Source organism: Lucilia cuprina, chromosome 4, assembly GCF_022045245.1.
Source record: "Lucilia cuprina isolate Lc7/37 chromosome 4, ASM2204524v1, whole genome shotgun sequence".
NCBI lineage: Eukaryota > Metazoa > Arthropoda > Insecta > Diptera > Calliphoridae > Lucilia > Lucilia cuprina.
Window position 1 is genome coordinate 1,540,584 of NC_060952.1, and position 15,031 is coordinate 1,555,614.

Genomic DNA, 15,031 nt, shown 5'->3' on the forward strand with positions numbered 1-15,031 from the left:
GAACTCGTATTAGATTTGTGCAGAATAACCGCTTATTATATAGAAATTTAAGAATTCAATAGGCTTCTTCTACAATAACTGTTCCAGCATGTGGATGCCACAAAATAAAACGAAAGAAAATAATAAAAATAAAACCAGATAAATGCAATTGGGTAAGTGTGTGACAAGAGCTACTAACCAACCGACCAACCAGCCAGCCAGTCAGCCAACCACCAGTCAAGCTCTTAATCTCACACTGATGCTGAAGACCAAGTTAATAAAATCCATTGTAAACATGAATGCGAACGCATTTCCACAACGTACATTCGAGTGGTTGCACTTACTCGTACAAAAGATCATTTTGTTTGTGTTGCAGGCGATCGAGTCATCAGCATTAGAAGAAAACAAAAACCAAAAAGTGTCTAAGGAAATCTAAGAATGTTTACAAGATGAATAAATTCGTGAAAAGTTTCTTTTTGGTTTGTGTTTTTATAATCTCAATAAATCCCAGTTTCAGTGATGAGGATGTAGTTCAAACACATCTGTCTAGACATGAACTGGAGCAGGGTGGTGTACATGATACAAGTGTGAGGAAAAGATTATTAGAAACTGCTGATCAGGTTGAGGGTCGCAGTACAGCAGATGCTGAGGAAAATAATGATAATTTGAGAAAACATTCAAAGCCGTTGAGAAGTATTTTCTTGGGCATTTACAAAAACTACAAAAGTACATATTTGGGCAACAAAACCTTAACGGAATACAAACAGAACTTAAGGGAGAAAATGAAAAATAAACAACAGCAGCAGGACTCTGACGTCGATGTTAAAGACGAGGATGCTGATAGTAATGGTGACGGTGTTGTCACTGAATATCCTGTTGACGAGGAAGAAGAAATTAAAGAAACAACAACAGAATTTGAGCCACCATTAGCAGTAAAACAGGAATCCAAACACAAACTTTCACAAAATAGAAAAGTCAAATTGAATGTCACACATATTGAGATCAACGAGCACCAATACAATGTGGGACCAGCTCTAAACTTGAGCCTAGATATGGATAATAATATAGTCAAAGTGAACTTGGATGGTGAAAGTATAAAAGAACTTGTAACAGGTCGTTGGCTAAATGACAACACCGAAGAAGGTAAATAAATGTCACATGCACTTAGTTTTTATTGAAATAAATTATTTTGCAAATTAAATCATTTTTATTTTAAGGTCGTGGCAAAAAATATGATATGGTGACACGAATCTTACCACTATTCATTTTGCCATTTCTGATACAATCTGCAATCGTTCCGTTTTTGGTAACGAAACTGAAGTTATTGCTTATGAAATCGATATTGGTAGGAAAGTTGGCAATATTTCTACTGATTATATCAGCTTTCCGCAATAGCAACAAACAAATGCAGACATATGAAGTGGCACCTTCGTATTGGGCTGGAGAACCAAGTCGAAGGTCCGAATTGGTAGCAGCGGCAAGTAATATGGCTTATAACGGTTATCGGGTGGAGGGTAAACCGGCCGCATGGGTCAATTAATGTAGACATTAAAAAATGAAATACTTTAAAAAAAATAAATACAAATAAAATAAAATTTGTTTTATTTTGAATTTAAGATTATAATGCTGAAAAAGTTGGAAAATATGTTATACATACATACATACATACATACATACATACATACATACATACATACATACATACATACATACATATTCTTCTTAACTATTTACACTCCACAATCAGTTTCTAACACTTGAAAAACTCCCAGCATTTTATGATTTGATAAATTAAATTTATCATAAATTCATATCAGTCAATTTTTGACATACTAGCGATAAGAAATCGATTAAGAGTGTTTCGATCAATTAAAAACAATGATTTCTTTTCAATTTTAATTTTTTTATTTAATATAAATTATTTAGTATTCCTATAAATATTGCTTCTTAATATCAACTATTAATTAGGTTTACGACAATTTCAGCTTTTCGTCCAGCGATGTTAAAGACAGGTTTATTATATTAATAACAGTAATATTGTCTTTGAACTGTTACACACATCTCGCATTGAACTTGGAAGCCCCATGTAAATTTACAATTACAACGACTTTCGGTGACGATGTTTTTTGGACGCACTGTATAACCACATTCGCGGCAAAGATAGCGGCAACGTGTACGATCTTCTTCCGATAGATTTTCACCATTTGAACCGGTAGAGCACTGACGACCGCGCATGCCATTCCAATGGGGCATAGCGTCGGGTTCGCAGTAGTTTGGTGAATCCTTCATATAAACTAAAGCATCCAAAGGAATATTGTCCCACATAATGCGTGAGTTTTCGGGAGTATTGTTAAGTTGGAGTCCTTCTTCGTACATCTGACGTATATCGGCAGCGATATCTTCAAACGGTTTGAGTACTTGTAGGCACACTTCTTTGGCACACAAACCATTGGAACCCAAAACAGCACAACCGCATTGTTTGATTAGTGATTTCTCCAACAAGTTGGTGATGGCCTTGTAGTTGTGTTTCCATATTTTATCATAGAATTCGTCCATGAAAGCTATATTGGTATGTTGCTTTAACATTTGTTCTGCTGCCTTTGGATTGTCTGAACATTGGGAGCTATAGGGACTATCCGAACAACTTCCACATCCGGCAATAATGCCACTGGAGCAATTTTTGGTGATGGAGTACAAGACAGCAGCTGTAGTTATGGCATTGACATATGAGTCTTCACGATCCAATGATAAAGATTTCGATGTTCTTCTTAGAAAGAAGTCCGATCTGGGGCAATTCCAACGTTCCCATTTAAAACTATTTCGGCAAGTTTCCATTGCAGTCTCCAAACTACTGGCCATAATGTTTTCCAAAGAGAAGGGTACTTGTAGTTTTGAATATACTTGAGCAGCATATTGACTTTGGCTAGCAAAGTAGTTCAGCTGATCCAGCAGTTGTACATGACCTAATACAACAGTTAAGCAACCTAAGGTCACAATAATACCCACAATTGAATTGTTCATTTTAGCGTTTAAAAATCTTATTGTCTTTTTATCTCAAAATGATGTTTTCACACTGAGCGATGAGTAATGAATGTTGTCTGCCAATAAGTTTTCAACTCTCTTTATAGTCTTCAGGTAGATTTTCAGATTTTCTTATTATCAATATTATAATTCAGGATATTCTTCCCACAAATTGGGGAAAACTGGCCTCTGAAACCGGAAATTTTATTTTACTTTTGTTGGAAATCTTTGTCAAGCAAAAGTCCCAATACATACTGAGAAACCCATAGCTTATAAACAGCAGCCCAGGTAGTCGTAAGAGAATTTTCCCACGCGCCAAAAATTGCCCATGAAAATCTTGAATTAATATTTTCGTAAATTTCATTCATAATGTGGGTTTTCCGAATGTAAATTTGTCATTGTTGAAAATCAAAAGCGCCAGGATTTTATTTGTGAGGGGATTAACCCTAAAATGTTTACAGTGATTTTGTAAGAACAGGGAAATGTTGACAATAACAAAAACAAACAATAAACAGATAACCACGAGTTTGGATAATACTATTATTTAAAAAAATTACGTAGTAGTAATTGAGAGGCCTTTAAAAACTACCTGACGAGTGACAATTCTGATAGGGAATTTATGGGGTTAATTAATCGGTGGGTAAGTACAAATTATTAAATTATTTCCCATGGAATTTCTAGCCTGGGGGAATTTTTAATCAAATTCAATTTGACTTGTTTATATGATTTTTTATTTAGAGTATCCTTTAATGCATTAGAAATTTTGCTTATTAAAGTGCTGTTTATTAAAAGTATAAAATCAATCAATATAAATTTGAACATTTTTTATAATGAACAATATGTAAATTAAACAACTTATACTGAAATTTATGTAAATAATTAGAAATTACATTTTATAAAAATTAACTATCGTGGTCGTTGTACATATTATATAGATCAGTAGTGGAATTGGTTGATAAAATGGAATTTACAAATGTTATGCTGAGCATGATTTATGTTTTTATTAAATAAATTTTGACTTTTTGTTTCAAATTGGAATATTTTGTCGGGATTTTAGTAGAATGATGGAAAGTTTTGTTTGTTTGGGTTTTAACACAATGAAAATACCTAAGCTCTAATTAGGGCTTGAAAATGAAACCGGAAAAGGGTTTAGTGGTCAATCAACCACCCACAAAAATATTGCCTGGATTTTACAAACATTTTCCTATAGGGAATAACCAGGTAGTAGAAGTCAACAATAACAAAAATACACATAAAAATATCCACACAAAATCTTATTAAAAATTCAAAACATTTCAAGCACATATGGACAACTAATGAAGTGGGAGTTTTGAGAAATATTATTTAGGAATTTTGCATTATCGTTTGGGACTCCTACAAACTAAGGAATATTTTTTTGATACTTAAATCAAATGCGTGGAAATATACATTTACGTTAACATTCATGAAACATTTAATGTAAAAATTGGGAAAGTCAACTGCTCGATCTTATATGATTTTTTGTATATTTTTATTTTTTAAGTTTGATCAATCAAAAACTCTTTTGTTGAAATTAAACTAAAATGTTTTGTAGCCACATTTCATTGACAAATATATCTAAAGTGTTAACGTACATTAAGTTGCATGAATTCGGTAGAAATTATTTGTACAATGATTAAATTCTTAGTTTTATGAGCTATTGGCGCGTTAGTATAGCAATCGAAGATTTATACGACAGAACCGTCAACGTTGTTAAGATTTCTAATCTCAAAACGATGATAAAGTGCTTAGCCAAGTTAAACATGAACAGTCCCATTTATTTGCACATTTAGTTGTAGTTAGTACATGGTGGATGACAGTCTTCTTGTTCTGAATAACTACAACAGTAAGTAACACAATCAATAGAAAAGACTTGACTAGATTTGTAAAATATTTATTGCGTTTCCTTTTTGTAGTTCAGCCGCAATGATTATCACGGCGAAATTTATTCCCATACTTTTGGGGTTGGCCCTAACTGCTTTCACAGTATCAACCATAGTGTTGGCCGTACAAAAATCAAATCTACAAAATGAATTGCAAGAGGCAAAAGATAAATTGGAAGCTCTTCAGACGACGACAACTACTACCACGACAACATCAACAGCTTCTCCGACTACTAATCCAACAACGGAAACTCCAACTAAGGAAACTCCTACAACGGAAATAAGTCCAACACCTGAACCAGAAGAAAAAGTAAGTTATAGTCGCTTGAATAATTTTCAATTGACGTTTAACTATTTGTTTCTGCTCTAAAGATCAACTATCGTTTGCCTGAAACTATGTTTCCTACAGCCTACGATCTTTACTTACATCCGGATGTAGAGACTGGCAATTTCTCAGGTCAAGAAAAAATTTACATCAGCTGTACTGAAAATACCAATAAAATTGTCTTACACTCCTTATACATGACCATTAAGAGTGTATATCTTGAGGGCTCTGGCACTAGTGTAAAAACTTTTTATTTGGATCCAATTCGTGAATTTTTGGTCATCGAACTTAATGATGTTATTGTGGCACCTCGTAAATTTGTTTTGGGCATTATATTTGAAGGCAGTATGAAAAATAAAATTATTGGTTTGTATTCCTCATCGTATCTGAAACCTGATAATAGTATAAAGTAAGTTTGACACGTTGTTTGTATATAAAGGATAAAACAAAAAAATGTTATTGAAATTTTTAGATGGATTGCTTCTTCCAAATTTGAACCCACATTTGCCAGGCAGGCATTCCCCTGTTTTGACGAACCCGCCTTAAAGGCAACATTTAATGTAACATTAGTTTACCCCAATACTGGAAATTATCACGCTTTATCCAATATGAATATCGAGGTGATTCAATTATTTCTTTTGTTAAAGTTTTTAATTCAAATATAAATTCTACTTTCTATATTAGGCAATTAAAAATCAAGGTGCTTACAACGAGGCCTATTTCAGCCAAAGTGTTCCAATGAGTACATATTTGAGTTGCTTTATTGTTTCCGATTTTCTCTACAAGACAGTCCAAGTCGACACTAAAGGCATAGGTGAAGAATTTGAATTACGTGTTTTTGCCACACCCGAACAACTGAACAAAGTTGATTTTGCCTTGGCCGCAGGAAAAACGATTATTGAATATTATATTCAATATTTTAAGATTCCCTATCCTTTGCCTAAATTGGGTATGCAATGGTAATTTCAACTATAACTGTATCTAATCTCGTTTTTAATTTTTATAGATATGGCTGCCATACCTGACTTTGTTTCGGGTGCTATGGAACACTGGGGTTTGGTAACTTATCGTGAAACTGCTTTACTATACGATAAAGCTATCAGCTCTTCGGCTAACACCCAAAGAGTGGCTGGCGTAATTGCCCATGAATTTGCTCATATGTGGTTTGGTAACTTGGTTACTTTTATGTGGTGGAATGATTTGTGGCTAAGTGAAGGTTTTGCCAGCTATATTGAAAACAAAGGTATTGAGGCCGCTTTTCCCGACTGGAATATGCAGGATCAGTTTATTGTAAACACGCTACATGGTGTATTGAATTTGGACGCAACTCTAGGTGCTCATCCTATTGTTCAAACTGTTGCAAATCCAGACCAGATTACAGAAATCTTTGACACAATCACGTATTCAAAGGGCTCTTCGATTATTCGCATGTTAGAAGACTTTTTGGGTCCTGATAATTTCCAAAAGGCCGTTACAAACTATTTGGAAGAATTCAAATATAAAAACGCTGTTACCGACGATTTTCTCACAGTAATTGATAAGTTGAATTTGGGCTTTGATGTCAAGGCCATTATGCGCACCTGGACCGAACAAATGGGTTTGCCAGTGGTAGAAGTCAAAAAGATATCCGATACTCAATACAAACTGACACAAAAACGCTTCTTCTCCAATCCCGTTGACTACGAAGGCATTTATAATGATTCTCCATTTAAGTAAGTTTCTTTGCTGACAAGAAATATGTCGCAAAATTTCAAAGGTTTATTTTATTTTAAATTAATGTCTCTTTTATTAGCTACACCTGGTCCATACCAATCACTTACAAAACTAGTGCTAGCGCAGAAGTACAACGTACGTGGTTTTATTTTGACGATACCGAAAGTAAGTCTGGTCACATACACCCATTAATGCACACTAGTGTTTTTATGTGCCCCTAATGAGTTCATAATATAATTTTTTGTATATCTTTTAGTTACAATTACTCTTCCCAGTGCTGTCGAATGGATTAAATTCAATTATAATCAAGTTGGTTATTATCGTGTCAATTATCCAACCGATATGTGGGAAAATTTATCTGACAAATTGGTAGCAGATCCAAATGTAAGTGAATTAAATATGAAGGAATACTTTTAATAGTATTGTTAATGTATTTGCATTTCCAGATCTTTTCAATTGGTGATCGTGCTTGTTTGTTGAATGATGCCTTTGCGTTGGCCGATTCCACCCAACTGCCTTACAACATGCCTTTAGATATGACAAAGTATTTGAGTAAAGAAGATCAATATGTACCCTGGAGTGTAGCTGCTTCTAAATTGACATCTCTTAAACGTAAACTTATGTTTACTGATGCTTTTGTGGACTACAATGCCTATGCTAGAAATTTGGTTGAACAAATTTACGAAAGTGTTGGTTGGACAGTCGGCGAAGATCATATGAAGAAGTGAGTTAATTCGTTTCCTTTTTTAGTTTATTTTGGATGCAAAAAATTTTTAATTATGTACCTTTCCAAAAAAAAAAATCTGGGATTTGTGAAAAACAGTTCCCATTGGCGATACTAGTTTCTTAGATCTTAATGTTAGTTTTAATTATTTTTAGCCGTTTGCGTGTCACAATTTTGAGCACCGCTTGTTCATTGGGTTTGCCAGCCTGTTTAGCTGAAGCCTCCAATCAATTTACAAAGTGGTTGGAAAACCCCTCCGTACGTCCCCATCCTGATATTCGTGAAACTGTTTACTACTATGGCATGTTAGCTTTAGGAAACGAGGAAATTTGGAATCAAGTATGGGAACTTTTTGTAACTGAAAAGGACGCTAGTGAAAAGGTCAAGTTAATGTATGGTTTATCAGCTATACAAGAACCCTGGATTCTTAGCAGGTAAAAGTTAACCTTGAAGTTAATAATTTAATAATGCTAATAATTGTGTTAATTTATTTTTCAAGATACATTGATCTGGCATGGTATGAGAAGAATGTACGCGGTCAAGATTATTTCTCATGTTTGCAAAATATTGCTGCCAATCCTATTGGAGAACCCTTAGTATGGGATTACGTTCGTGAACATTGGCCCCAATTGGTCGAACGCTTTACCATTAATGAACGCAATTTGGGCAATATGATTCCGTCTATTACATCTCGTTTCTCTTCCCAAACTAAAATGGAAGAAATGCAAAATTTCTTTGCTAAATATCCCAATGGTGGTGCTGGTACAGCTGCTCGTGTTAGGGCTTTGGAAAATGTTAAAAATAACATTGCCTGGTTGGAAAACAATCTTTCGGTGGTGCGCGAGTGGTTGCAGTAAAGTGAAGCACTTAAAATTATTTTTGTATTTAATAAAAATAAAGTAAATAAATAATTTCTTGTAATAGTTGAATAAATTAAAAAAGATTACATTTTTGAATTTGCCACAACTTTATTGAATAAAATTAGGAGAGCAAAACATTAAAACGATTTAATGGTATTATTCAAAATGACCAACCAATGATTTATGGAACAAATATACAATTCTGTCCTGTAGAAGAATTTAAAATGTAGAATTGTTAACAGCTAAGAACAAATAGTTTACAACAATTTAGAATCCAAAGTTGGTGCAAACAAAGGTTAGTATTTAGATAAGTTCTTAATCAATTTGATTCAATTGATTTCTATATATTCAAAATTTTATTTGATTCTGTAATAAAATTGATTTTAAGATAATACTTTACAGTAGACTAGTCAAGTGTAAATTGTAGTAATTGTTGATTTATTACTGTCGTTTCAATTCAAACAATAATATCGAAAGTTAATGAAAAATTCAAGTTGATCATAAAATTTGCTTACTTTATGGCTAATAAAATATTAACAATCGTTTAACATACATACATACATACATACATACATACATACATACATACATACATACATACATACATATATAGTCGAATAAATTATTTAGGACATATCAAATTATTATTATTCTTATATTGTTTCCAATAATCACATTTATTATATGAGCGATAAGATATTTGGATTTATTAGGTTGTTTCCACAATTATGGGAGAATGACTCTGTAATACTACTACTTATAAACTTTAAATAAAGTATCCATTGGTAATTGACACTCGTCAGTAGGTTATATTATTATATTTTTTTGATTGGAATATTAGATTGACAAAATAGCATTACGAGTATATTTGTATGAAACTTTGTATATAATTCACAAATGCCAAAAACGATAGAAACTTCAATCATCTTTTGGTCTTATCTGGGGGCTATCGTCTTAGATTACTAATTTATTAATAATAATTTGTTTTTGTTTTCTTGATTGCTATTTTAATTGGTGAGTACCTATTCGTTAAATGAATAAAATTTAACCATTTGATTTTAATAGTTTTGTACGGTCTTTCGTCAAGACCGGTCATTTTTTTCCGGGAAATCACTAAAAAAGAAAATTGTACAGAATGTTGCCACATTCAAAATTATTACACATAATATTGTGTTGGGGTGTTGTAGCGTTTGGGGTATCGACTGTCGTTTTAGGCATACAACATTCCCAATTAACTGCCTCCATTCAAGATGCCGAAGAGAAAATGGATTATATGGAAACTCAATTGTTGGGCGAGATTAAGCCTCGTCATAAACGTGATTTAACCCTTGATAATGTCAATGATTTAGTTGATGATAATAAGGTACGTAATATTAATAATTTTGTATATAATTTAAGTATAAAGTAGAGCAAATGTATTTAAACCTTGAAATTAGTTGACTTTATGACAGTTGTACGATTTTGGCTAATAAATATTTTGCGATTAGAGAGAAATATTAATAATAATCTATAACTGGTTGAAAGGCAGTAATGTGTCAAAAAATGTTTATTTATTTTAAACTAAATAAATTGATAAAATAATTAAGATAACTAAAATACAATTTATGTTTAGTAGATTTTGGATCAACTTTTTCACCTTTGTCTGAAATTTATACATATAATGGCACCTATATATGTATATATGTATTTTAACTCTATACGTTCGGTATCCACACCTTGTATACTTTTTTAAATATCAGAAGTATGTTTAACATTCCAGAAAAACTTATTATCAAAGAAAGGTATTCAGCATATTTAGCCCAGGCTAAAAACTAAATATTTCAAATATATTCAAAAATATTAATGTTGATGATTTTGCTCTGTTATTTATGTCATTTATGCCGAGTTATTAAACTATACAATGATCAGGATATTTAAGACTGAGATATTTGTATACACAAACAATCCTATATGTTTTATATTATTATCCAATTTCCAATATTTTTAAAAACAAGATGAGATTAATATTAGATTATTTTTTAAAAATTTTGATTTGATAATCCAGAAAACAGAAGTACTTCCTAAAGGATTACATTTATCGCCACTTAAAAGGTAGTACTAAGAGATTTTTTCTCGCTTCTGTGGAAACTATATTTAATGACTTCCAAAGAAACATAAATAATTATATTTTTTTAAAAGAGAATGACTTTAGAATTAGCGAATTAAGAGTAAAATAAAAGGACGAATCTTTTGCAGATCTCTTTCCGTATTACCGGAATATTTTTTACATTTTAAGTATTATGTTTATTCTGGTGCTGACCATTTAATTATTTTTCATTATTAGTATTAATAGGCCCTCATTGAGATAAGGTATTTTAGTTTTATAGATAATGATAAAATAATAATTTTTATCCATTTCTATATCATAACAAGCAAAGTTATTATTTTCCAATATCTTAAGATTTGCTTGCCATTTTGTTTTCTAGCAATTTTACAATAAAATAATAAAAATTTTTAACCAACAGATAAATTATCGCTTACCAAGTGCTTTGAAACCGATTTACTACAATTTGTATTTGCATCCCGATATCGACACCGGCAACTTTTCCGGTCAGGAGGTTATAAATATTCAAGTGCTGGAAGAAACTGATGAAATTATTTTGCATTCGAACAAACTGAAAATTAACAATGTTTATGTAACCGGTTATGAAGTGCAAGAGCACTATTTGGATGAAGTGCGTGAGTTTCTAGTGATCAAATTGAAAACTACGTTGACGGTCAATACCAAAATCAATTTGGGTATTATTTTTGAGGGTCATATGTTGAATAAGATCGTGGGTTTGTACAGTAGTACGTATACTACTCCAGAAAATGAGAAGAGGTGAGTATTTAATTGTTAATTAAATATTGTTTTTAATTTTAGCGCCATAATATAGGCAGTAGTTTTATGTATAAATTTTAATAATGCATGTTTGTTTTTATTTTTTATTTTTTTTTTTAGAAAAATTGCTACTTCAAAATTTCAACCAACATATGCTCGTCAAGCATTTCCCTGTTTCGATGAGCCCAATTTGAAAGCAGCTTTTAATGTAACTTTGGTGAGACCTACAGGTGATGGTTACCACGCTTTATCAAACATGAATGAAGAGGTATGTAACTTATCACATCTGGTAATAAAATATATATAATAAGGCGGCACTAAAATGCCTTAAACAATTTGAATTAATTTCACGAATCCAATGGTCTGTTTTTTAATTTTTAATAAATATGTAAATAAGAAAGTCATTAGTAGCTTTTATATAACAATTTTATTTATCATCGAAAAAGTTTCTTGTTATTTTTGTTTTTTTTTTTTTTAATATTGTCGAAACTGGCTTTTGGAATCATCTTAATATTTCCTTATTTAAACTTAATATTTGTCTTATTACCTAATGTGTTACTAGTTTGTATTATTATTTGGCTATAATTATTATTACTTTTTATCAACTACTTTTAGAGTTCATTATTTTTGGGACAATATACTGAAGTATATTTTGCATCAAGTGTTCCAATGAGTACTTATTTGACATGTTTTATCGTTTCTGATTTTGAGTCAAAAACTGAGAAAATCAATGCTGCACATGGTGAAGATTTTGAATTACGTATCTTTGCTACAAAGCATCAACTGGAAAAGACAAATTTTGCCCTCAAAACTGCTGTAGCTGTTACGGAATTTTATATTGAAAATTTCAAAGTGGAATATCCTTTGCCAAAATTAGGTAAATAAATATGAATGAGTCATGTTTAACATTAAAATATTTAATGAAACTTTTATATCCCAGACATGGCAGCCATACCCGACTTTGTTTCAAACGCCATGGAACATTGGGGCTTATTGACATATCGTGAAACTGCTCTATTATACGATCGTGCTTTCAGTTCCACTTGGAACAAACAGCGTACTGCCGCTGTAATCGCCCACGAGGTGGGCCACATGTGGTTCGGTAATTTGGTAACGATGAACTGGTGGAATGACTTGTGGCTAAATGAAGGATTTGCCCGTTTTATGGAATACAAAGCTATAAATCATGTCTACGAAGATTGGGGTTTGGTAAGAGTGTTTAAAATTAAATTTCTGTAATAGATACTTATTTGTAAACGAATTGCTTTTTGTCATTTCCCTTTCAGCCCGATCAATTTTTGGTGAATGCTTTACATGGTGTCATGAAGTACGATTCTTCTGTAGCCTCTCATCCCATTGTTCAAACAGTCGAAAATCCCGATCAAATTACCGAAATTTTCGATACTATCAGTTATGAAAAGGGTGCCTCTATAATACGTATGTTGGAAGACTGTGTGGGCACCGAGAAATTCGAACAAGCCGTTACAAACTATTTAACTAAATTTAAATATAAAAATGCTGTTACCGATGATTTTATTAATGAAGTGGCAAACACTGGTTTAGATTTTGATGTCAAGTAGGTTTTAAAGAAAAATTTATTAAGTGCTGAGCAATTAATATATACATATGTTTAATTTCAGATTTATGATGCGCACATGGACTGAGCAAATGGGTCTGCCCGTTATAAATGTAGTCCGTACATCTCCAACTACATTTGAATTGACCCAAAAACGTTTCTTTTCAAACATTGAGGATTATAATAATATTTATGATGACTCTGAATTCAAGTGTGTATATAATATATATTTTTGTATATTTATAATTTTGAAAAAGATAAATTTAAATTTTTATTTTTAGCTACACATGGACCATACCATTGACCTATTTCCACGATAATGATGCTACCGTACGCCGCAAATGGTTTAATTACGATGATTCTTCTGTTTCTGTGTCCGTTCCCATCGATAGTAAATGGTTAAAGTTAAACAGCCGACAAGTGGGCTTTTATCGTGTCAATTATGAGGATTCAATGTGGCATGCAATTATTGAAGATTTAGTAGCTTCACCTGAAAAACTCGCCAGTGCCGACCGTGCTCATTTGCTTAACGATGTCTTCTCATTGGCGGATGCAAATCAAGTTTCTTATGAAATTGCTCTCGATATGACTACTTATCTAAGTAGAGAAAAAGATTTTGTCCCCTGGAATGTGGCTGCCACCAAATTACAAGCTTTACAGGGTAATCTTATATTTACCGATTCCTATTCGGATTATCTAAAGTATGCTCGTGGACTCATTAACAAAGTCTACCAGGAGGTTACATGGACTATCGATGAGGATAACCATTTAAGAAAGTAAGTTTTATATTTCCATTTTTAGCTTTTAAGTTGTAGATTTTTTAAATCCTGGGATTTCTTTAGTCGCTTGAGAGTTAGCATCTTAACTGCAGCCTGTTCATTAGGTATGCCCGATTGTCTGAAAGAAGCCTCTTCTCGCTTTGCCAATTTCTTGGCTAATCCTGAAAATAAACCCGATCCAGATTTACGTGAAATTGTTTATTACTATGGCATGCAGAATATTGGCCAACAGAAAGAATGGGATCAATTATGGAAATTGTTTATAACTGAACAAGATGCCAGTGAAAAATTAAAATTGATGTATGGTTTGGCTGGTGTAAAAGTTCCCTGGCTGCTAAGAAGGTATTTGGAATTATTTTTTAACATTAACGTGTGTATGTAATATCTTCAATTTGACTAAACATTTTATTTCATTAGATTTATTGACCTGGCTGAAAATGAGAGCTACGTACGTCGTCAAGATTACTTTAACTGTATTCAAAATATTGCTGCCAATCCTGTTGGAGAGCCCGTTGTGTGGGAATTTGTTCGTGAGCATTGGGAGGATTTAGTTGATCGTTTCACATTGAATGAACGTTATTTGGGTCGTATGATTCCAGCTATTACAGCACGATTTTCTACCGCTACCAAATTGGAAGAGATGGAAGCTTTCTTTGCTAAATATCCTGAGGCTGGTGCTGGTACAGCTTCTCGCCAACAAGCTTTGGAAACTGTTAAGTACAATATCAATTGGATGAAAACAAACTTGGATCAAGTTACCCAATGGTTGGCCAAACAATAACTTAATACAAATTTTATAATATAATGAATTTTTTAATTTGTTAATCATTCTTTAATAGAAACGTTTAAGAAATATTTCTTAAGAAAAAAAACAACAAAAATTGGATTTTTAATAGAATATTTTATAAATTTATAAATATAATCGAGTTTGAATTTTAGCCATTGTGGTTAGCTATATTTTTTAGAATGTAAAAATTACACACTCTTATGAAATTTAGGATTTTTTTGATAAATAAAGTATTATCATAATTTGATTTTTTTTATGAAATTATTTAATTGAGCTCGAGTGACAAAACTTCACAGGACCTGCTACGTTTATAATTGGACATATTTATTTCTGGAGATTACCTTAAAAGGATGTCGAAGTATTAGTTTAATAAAGCTGCAAAGCTTGTGATTAAATAATTATTTTTAAAAAAGTGTTTCTTGGAAATAAGCAAAATAAATAAAATAAATAAAGTTTACAATGTGAATTATTCCATTCAATTACTAAATGTGGTTTTGTTCGAAAAA

General features: G+C 32.2%; 3 protein-coding genes across 3 annotated transcripts; 2 read left to right on the plus strand and 1 right to left on the minus strand.

The window, feature by feature from the left end:
- The first annotated feature begins 277 nt into the window (after nucleotides 1–277).
- Nucleotides 278–1,574, plus strand: LOC111690604. The gene is made up of 2 exons (XM_023453110.2): nucleotides 278–1,122; nucleotides 1,197–1,574. Exons 1-2 carry the CDS (start codon nucleotides 429–431, stop codon nucleotides 1,517–1,519), a joined length of 1,017 nt encoding a protein of 338 aa, XP_023308878.2. The 5' UTR covers nucleotides 278–428; the 3' UTR covers nucleotides 1,520–1,574.
- Nucleotides 1,575–1,977: 403 nt separating this feature from the next.
- LOC111690603 (wnt inhibitor of Dorsal protein) lies at nucleotides 1,978–3,126 on the minus strand. Its single transcript, XM_023453109.2, has one exon. The coding sequence runs from the start codon at nucleotides 2,998–3,000 to the stop codon at nucleotides 2,002–2,004; it is 999 nt and encodes a 332-aa protein (XP_023308877.2). The 5' UTR covers nucleotides 3,001–3,126; the 3' UTR covers nucleotides 1,978–2,001.
- Nucleotides 3,127–4,734: 1,608 nt separating this feature from the next.
- On the plus strand, nucleotides 4,735–14,585 carry LOC111690526. The gene is made up of 22 exons (XM_023453027.2): nucleotides 4,735–4,864; nucleotides 4,935–5,211; nucleotides 5,274–5,635; nucleotides 5,699–5,846; nucleotides 5,911–6,175; nucleotides 6,233–6,938; nucleotides 7,019–7,104; nucleotides 7,196–7,323; nucleotides 7,386–7,663; nucleotides 7,819–8,097; nucleotides 8,163–8,518; nucleotides 9,589–9,592; nucleotides 9,646–9,886; nucleotides 11,028–11,383; nucleotides 11,504–11,651; nucleotides 11,999–12,260; nucleotides 12,324–12,592; nucleotides 12,670–12,959; nucleotides 13,024–13,170; nucleotides 13,241–13,735; nucleotides 13,802–14,080; nucleotides 14,156–14,585. Exons 2-22 carry the CDS (start codon nucleotides 4,945–4,947, stop codon nucleotides 14,517–14,519), a joined length of 5,730 nt encoding a protein of 1,909 aa, XP_023308795.2. The 5' UTR covers nucleotides 4,735–4,864; nucleotides 4,935–4,944; the 3' UTR covers nucleotides 14,520–14,585.
- Nucleotides 14,586–15,031: the final 446 nt, after the last annotated feature.